The sequence below is a fragment of the Ictalurus punctatus genome, chromosome 7, assembly GCF_001660625.3.
Source record: "Ictalurus punctatus breed USDA103 chromosome 7, Coco_2.0, whole genome shotgun sequence".
Taxonomy (NCBI): domain Eukaryota; kingdom Metazoa; phylum Chordata; class Actinopteri; order Siluriformes; family Ictaluridae; genus Ictalurus; species Ictalurus punctatus.
Window position 1 is genome coordinate 12,898,756 of NC_030422.2, and position 6,558 is coordinate 12,905,313.

The 6,558-nt window shown below is 38.1% G+C and overlaps 2 protein-coding genes across 8 annotated transcripts in view; both read right to left on the minus strand.

Moving 5' to 3' along the window:
• zgc:56231 (KISc_KIF23_like and GBP_C domain-containing protein) overlaps nucleotides 1–6,558 on the minus strand; it is a 185,905-nt gene that overhangs the window by 151,056 nt on the left and 28,291 nt on the right. The gene's annotated exons all lie outside the window — the stretch shown is intronic.
• On the minus strand, nucleotides 497–6,347 carry ggh (gamma-glutamyl hydrolase (conjugase, folylpolygammaglutamyl hydrolase)). 4 transcript variants are annotated; one of them, XM_017471786.3, is made up of 10 exons: nucleotides 6,190–6,347; nucleotides 5,635–5,868; nucleotides 5,440–5,548; nucleotides 4,718–4,768; nucleotides 4,545–4,629; nucleotides 4,149–4,287; nucleotides 2,632–2,738; nucleotides 2,364–2,454; nucleotides 2,140–2,274; nucleotides 497–723 (listed from the first exon to the last, which is right to left on the minus strand). In XM_017471786.3, exons 2-10 carry the CDS (start codon nucleotides 5,738–5,740, stop codon nucleotides 602–604), a joined length of 945 nt encoding a protein of 314 aa, XP_017327275.1. In that variant the 5' UTR covers nucleotides 5,741–5,868; nucleotides 6,190–6,347; the 3' UTR covers nucleotides 497–601. The 4 variants fall into 4 exon arrangements, with proteins under 4 accessions (XP_017327275.1, XP_017327276.1, XP_053537215.1 ...); XM_017471787.3 differs by having other exon boundaries at nucleotides 5,635–5,865; nucleotides 6,190–6,346; XM_053681240.1 differs by lacking the exon at nucleotides 6,190–6,347 and adding an exon at nucleotides 1,931–2,059 and having other exon boundaries at nucleotides 5,635–6,020.

The following is a 6,558-nucleotide window of genomic DNA, read 5'->3' on the forward strand; positions in this document are numbered from 1 at the left end:
TGACATGCTGGGAAATTCAGTGGACTGAATGTGATATCGAACTCTAGATGGATGATGGAATGCACTTAAATATCATTTATTAATGTCGAAGCCTGTTTTATTGTCACACAATCACTGACCATTAGTAAAGAACAAATGAATGGGCTACTGCAAAACATTTCCCCACATGACTACCATGGCCATGTCCCCACTCAATACACCCTGCCTCAAGGTTCATCACTACAGAATAGAGTGCAGCAAATATAAAGCTGGCTGTATGGCTTCCCAAAGCTGGATTTTGGAAAAATAATACAGAAGCATGACCCAGAATTGCAATCACACCTATGGTATCAGTCAAGTAGGTTTAGAAAATGATTAACTCCGATTTAAAATATTTTCATTCCAAACAATGGAGATGTCAACTTGTACATGAATTTGCCAACAATCTTTAAAGTTCTGAATTTAATAATAATAATAATAATAATAATAATAATAATAATAATAGATACACAGCAACACCAGTATGGCAACTTTTTATTGCAACGTTCAAGATGCTCTGTGCACTACACAGTGTACATGCTTCTGAAGATTTGCACAATTAAAACAGATTAAGTAAGAACACCTAATCAAAATAATACTTTTGTTCAAATGAAGACTTCTTTCCAGTGTAGGTGGGTTGGTAGTTATAGATTAATGCATTCTGCTCGTCTTTTTGGCTGGGAAATGTATGAAGACTTTTCCTAGCTGCAGAATGGGGAAGGAAAAGAAAATTTCTCTTAATGCACGCATGATTTATCCTGTAAAAGTCTGCACAGTTTACACTAGCCAGTTAAACATGATGTTTTAAAGTTTTGTTCTGAAACATGGGGACTTAAATTGTTACAGTGTTGCATTTTCTCCTGGGCTCGGTTCGCTTTCACAAGGGAACAGTTCAAGGCGTACCAAAACGTGTTTATGCAAGTCACGTGTGAGTAAAATGTCCTCTACTTACATGGACAGCAGTAATCTAATGATTGACCTTATTCTGAATACGACAATATTGTGATTAAGGTGTTTGAGTCGCGTTTAGGATATTCCATTCATGTTCAGGTTTTACGTGTTATAGATCATAGATCGATTAATGACACACGTCATTACGTCACTGCACCACGCCGTCCGACGTTCCTCCAGAATTTCACGTATCGACATACAGTTCGTCTTCGCTATAGTACCGTATACAGTTTTGGGTGTTTCATTTTTAATTTTACAAAAGCTTCAAGTGCGGTTAATTATTTGTCATGCTGTACGTGCAAGTAGACGACTGCTTGAAGCCTTGGGCTGCGTCCCAAACCGCGTACTTACAGTCTATTTAGTAGCTGAGATACATGTATTTCACCTACTATATACTGTAGTAAGTGCGCGGTTTCGGATGCAGCCGTGCACTCGTTTGCCGTTAAATGGCTGAGCACTGCCGTGTGTGTAAGTGTCCTGTCTCAAAATGCGGTGAAAACTCATACGACGTTAAGTGTGATTAAGGTGTGTACATGTCTGTAACGCACGTCGGTAATGCGACTAAAACATGAGTACTCCACGTCTTAATTCAATTTGTGTTTACTTCGAGTATGACTAATCGGATTAAGGTAATAAAAAATTGCTGTTTATATATATATAACAACAACATGCTAATTTCTTAACCAGAGTATTGTCTTAATATCGGATTACTGTTTTCCATGTAAACGTACTGAATGAGATGCTCACTAAACACTTTGTGAACCTCTGCGTTTCTGAAAGTTGTTCAGAAACATGTTCGTCAGACCAAATTTCAATGTAGCGTTTTACTTCGTCTTTGGTTCAAGTTAAACCTCGATTCATGTTGCGAGCCATTAGTAAAACAAACACGTTTTTTATGTAACACAGTTCCCATTAAGAAATATTATACAAGTTGTGCCGTTGGGTCGGATTGCTTTCTCACCACAGATGAACCGCTTCAGAGTTCGTCTGCAGTCAGGCAGAGACCACCTCGTTCCAGTGGTCTTGGCCGATTGTTTTGGTGCGGATCGGGATCGCGACTACCATGTTCCTATGTCTAAACGACGTGAACCTAGGGAGAAAATGCACCAGGTTTCCAAAACAAATGCTCTAAATGATCAAGGTGTGAAAATGCCTGAAATCTTCTCATACCTTCATTGACAAAAAAGTGGGCCAAATAGAAAGTGGTTCTGACAGCAGCGGTTGAGTGGGGGATATATCCACGAGTCCACTCAAATGCATTTTTCTCTGGGTGCCACTGGGTTCCATAAATTGGGAAATCATATGCTGTGTAAAAGTAGAATAAAGATTCTTTATAAATACAATAATCAAATGAATCACAGTAAAGGAATCAATAAATCAAACACATTTCTCACCTTCCACTGTGGACACAAACTCCGTTTGTCCATCTGTGTTTGTACTCAGAATTCGGTAAAACTTTTTCAGCTGCTCATTTCCAGTGAATCTCTGTTCCAGAGGTAAATAAACACTAATAATGTATAATTTTTTTTTTTTCGGTAACAATATTCTATACGACAACAGTATTCCAGGAACTGCTAATTTCATTACTGAAACGAAGTGGATTAGTAACTGTGGTAAAACTCTCTACTAAAAATAGCAACGTTATCCCAAATAGTGTAATACCTTAGTAGAGATACTCCACTGATGAGAGTTCTCTGTGAGTGGTTCATTTGCCAGTGATGCCATCAGGTCCTCTGGGAAGTCCTTGAACATTCGGCTGTCCTTTAATTCTAAATTGCAAACAAGTAATGAATAAAACATGACTGGGCATGTTATACAACCCTAATTCCGAAAAAGTTGGGACAGTATGGAAAAAGCAAAACAACAAACAGTCATCATGTTTCACATCACCTTCTTAATTCAACTTGTCACATCGCTATTAGTCCTAAATTGCTCCTGTCCAAATTGAACATGTTGCATGCATCAATTTCAAAATGAATGTTTACCTTAAAAAAAAAATTATGCAGTTAATTACATAAAACATCAAATATCTTGTCTTTACACATTTTCTTGGTTTAAATACAAATCAAAATACATTTACAAATCACTCCTTTCTTTTTATTAGCATTTTCCATAATGTCCCAACTGTTCCCGAAATTGGAGTTGTAAGAAAAATAAACAATGGGGCAGAGCGGAGAGCCATTACTCTCCTGCACTTAATTATTTCCCTAACCGTATTCCCCGGTGTGTTTTATTCCTCTTATCCCACAGCAGTTTGTCAACCATTACAATTATTAATTTCTTAACGAACACCGTGCCATCATTTTTAAATGTTTAGTTCCAGTTAATGTCGTTCCTCTCTTATTAACAAACAAGACAAAAACATGCACCTAGTCACATTACCAGAAAGTGCAAAGTCCTCCATCTTGAAGACTCTCCAGGGGCAGTGTTACAGCGTGCCGAGACTTATGCCTCCTTCCATAAATTTTAAATAAAACACCTCCTTACAGACAGCTTCAGCATATCAAGAAAAATGTATTTTCTTTGTTAAATAAATGTATTTATTTATTTATTAGCACTATATCATCCACCATACAAGGCCCTGTGCATGATTTGTTACTATGGAAACAAGAACACGTTACCATGAGCACATCAGTGTAAACCTGTGCTTTGCTTTGCAGCCAGCACTACAGTCAGAACTGCTGACCAATCCCATTCAAGACTTCAATGATGCTGTTATATAAGGCAACATAAAACGCTTTTATAAAGCAGCCCTCATAAAGTGTTTTCCTGCTTAGAGTTTTTACACTTGTACTCTGTACTCTCCTCTTTTCGGCTAATTATTACTTACTCAGGGCTGCGAAAACTGCTGAACCTGTGATCCCTTGCCTTCAAAGTTTCCCATTTTTTTTCTTGCCAATGCCATGATTTATCAACACACCATCAGAAAATGTACCTGAAATGTCTTCGATCAATCCCTTTGTTTTGTTTTAATTGGTTCCTTGTGCCTCATGACTGCACAGTTTGGTGTATATTCCCCAAATCAGCTTAACAATTAGACAGACATGTTGCACAAGGTCCCCTCCAGCCCTCAGATTGGATGGTAAACCAGGTTTTAGAAACCTTTTTGCCAACAGGGACCCCTTATCTATAAATAACACCAAACGTTTATGCAGATTTACTTATATTCAACAACTCACCTTTGGTGAAATTGAGTGGCAGAGCAACACCACTGGTGTTAGTTTGGGACAGCAGGGACTTTCCACTAGTCAGCAGTGTGAGCTGCTCAAAGCCCAAGCATGTTCCCCACACAGGAAAATAATCTCCTTTTGAGTTAGCCTATCAAGACACAAACATCAAACCTTTAATTCTGATTAACTATTGACTAACAAATTATTCAAAGTGAGCTTTTTTTTGTAATCAGACTTTTTTCCCACTCTTTTCAGTCACCTTGACTCAAGTTCACAGTTCCCATTGAAAAAGCAGTCTCTTGACTTATGAACATTGAACTGTTCTCTGAAATTACAGCTGATAGAGACACTAATTAATAATATTATGCCCTAAATCTAATGGATACGACATGTGTGAGCTCTCACATCCAGTGCAAGTTTGTAGAATATACTCGCTGCTTTGGCATAACCGGATGAAAAAATGCTGGCACCACCACCAGGAAAGAGGATTCTAAAGGGTGAAAAAAATAAAGATCTGTACAATATAATGCAAAGTTATCATGGTGAATAAGGATTATTCCTGGGGTTCAGTCACTCACCCATTTATAGATTTGAAGAGTATGGTGTATTCCTCTTCAGTCTTATTAATCCTGCACACATAAATATAACATTATGAATCTCAGCTTTACATCAGTACTGGTGTAGTGGCTTATATTCAGATGCCCATTCACGGCATCGAATATCATCATTAATACAACGGCATTTTGTAATAGTTCCACTCATTAACCAATAATGGAGTAAATAAGTTGAGCAAATAAGTTATTCCACTCAAATAAGTTGCTCAATTTTCTCATCATGGTCACGCCAGCCACAATAAGATAAGTTAAGATAAGATAAGATAAGATAAACTTTATTGAGCCCATGCTGGGGAAATTCCCTCGTTACAACAGCTCAATTATACAAAAACAGATAGGAAAGAATACACAATAAATAGGAGTAGAATAAAAAAAAAAAAGTCTAAAAAATACATACAATAGGAATAGAAAAATAAGAATAAAAGTAGTAAAAAAAATATGGTAGTATGTACACTATGAACATCTCAATGCATGTACAGATGAATACAAATATGAATATATGCAGAGGAGTAACACCTTGTTTGTATACATAAATGCATTAAGGCACAGTTAACAATAAAGAGTGAGCAACAAATAATAATAAATGAATAAAATGTTCATATTGCAGAATTATTGGGAATGTGTAGGTGGATGGATGGATGGATGGATGGATAGCTGTGTTTGTTTTTTTATCAAACTGAACTTACATCACAGGGACGACTCGTGCCCCCGCAGACTCCAGGTATTTGACATAGGAAGCCGCAATGTAGGCGTTATTCCCGGGTGTAGGAGAGTACACTTCCTGAGCTAGAACACCTTCACAGAAAGAACAAGACACTGCCACTTAGTCGTGCAGGATTAAAGACACAGTAAAAGCATGACAACACTACTGCTCACGTTACCTATTATGGGACAGTCGTTTATTTTGTGTCCTTCTGAAACGACAGCAAAGGAAATGATGATTTGGAAGAAGAATGTAGAGAAAAACGCGACGCAGATTAGGTTCATGCTGTCACTCCGTCACTATACTGATCTCTTCTTCATGTCGCTCTTACTGTGTTTTTGTTCCTCGTCCAGTTCTGCGTCACTTCAGCTGAACCAGTTCCCCATTTCACTCTTAAACCTCTTCAAGTCTTCTGGGCACAAAAATACCAAGTGTTCAAATACAAGTCATGGTTTATTTCGCCTTTAAATATGTCTGGATGTATTAAAACATAAATAAATGTATAAATTCTCCCACTTTTGTGTCTGTTACCGTCACTACTAATCGGATGTGACACGCAGGAGGGCGGAGATTGATTGTAATTGGCTACCCGTATTCCCAACAACCAATCAGTGGAGTCCTTCTCTAAATATAGGCGTTTGACTGAGTCATGTGACTCATGTGATGGCTGCAAAGAGCACGCGCTTTAATAGGGTTAGTGAATGTCCCAGTTATCCTGTAGGTTAATACTGACCTTTGTTTGAGGATGAAGAGATTCATCATCACGTCCAAATCAATCTCACAATTACAGCTAGTGGAATAAATAAGCGAGGAAGGAACGAGACCTTGGCAAACCGAGCGTCCTGCGCCCGCGCATTTGCGCATGCGCGCCTGTGTGCAGTTGACACGAGAGGACGTTCGATTGCAGAGACGTTGGAGTCGATTCGGAATCTGATTCAAAATGTCGATTAGGGGATGGAGTTGATTCACACAATAATTGTCTGGAATTCTCCAGTGACAAGAACTAAAATACAGCCAATACAAAACGTTTCGGGAGTGGGAGTCTACTTGACCATTTTTAATCAGAACGTTTAATAACAATAGCATTCTGTTTTGCATTTAA

Bases quoted from the DNA above. Each gene is read 5' to 3' on its own strand.
- ggh (XM_017471786.3), bottom strand. From the start codon at position 5,740: ATGAACCTAATCTGCGTCGCGTTTTTCTCTACATTCTTCTTCCAAATC. The intron at 4,769-5,439 runs GTAAGTTCAGTT...TTATGTGTGCAG, and splicing joins GCACGAGTCGTCCCTGTGAT to GATTAATAAGACTGAAGAGG. The intron at 724-2,139 runs GTATGAGAAGAT...CCCATTCTGCAG, and splicing joins CCACTTTTTTGTCAATGAAG to CTAGGAAAAGTCTTCATACA.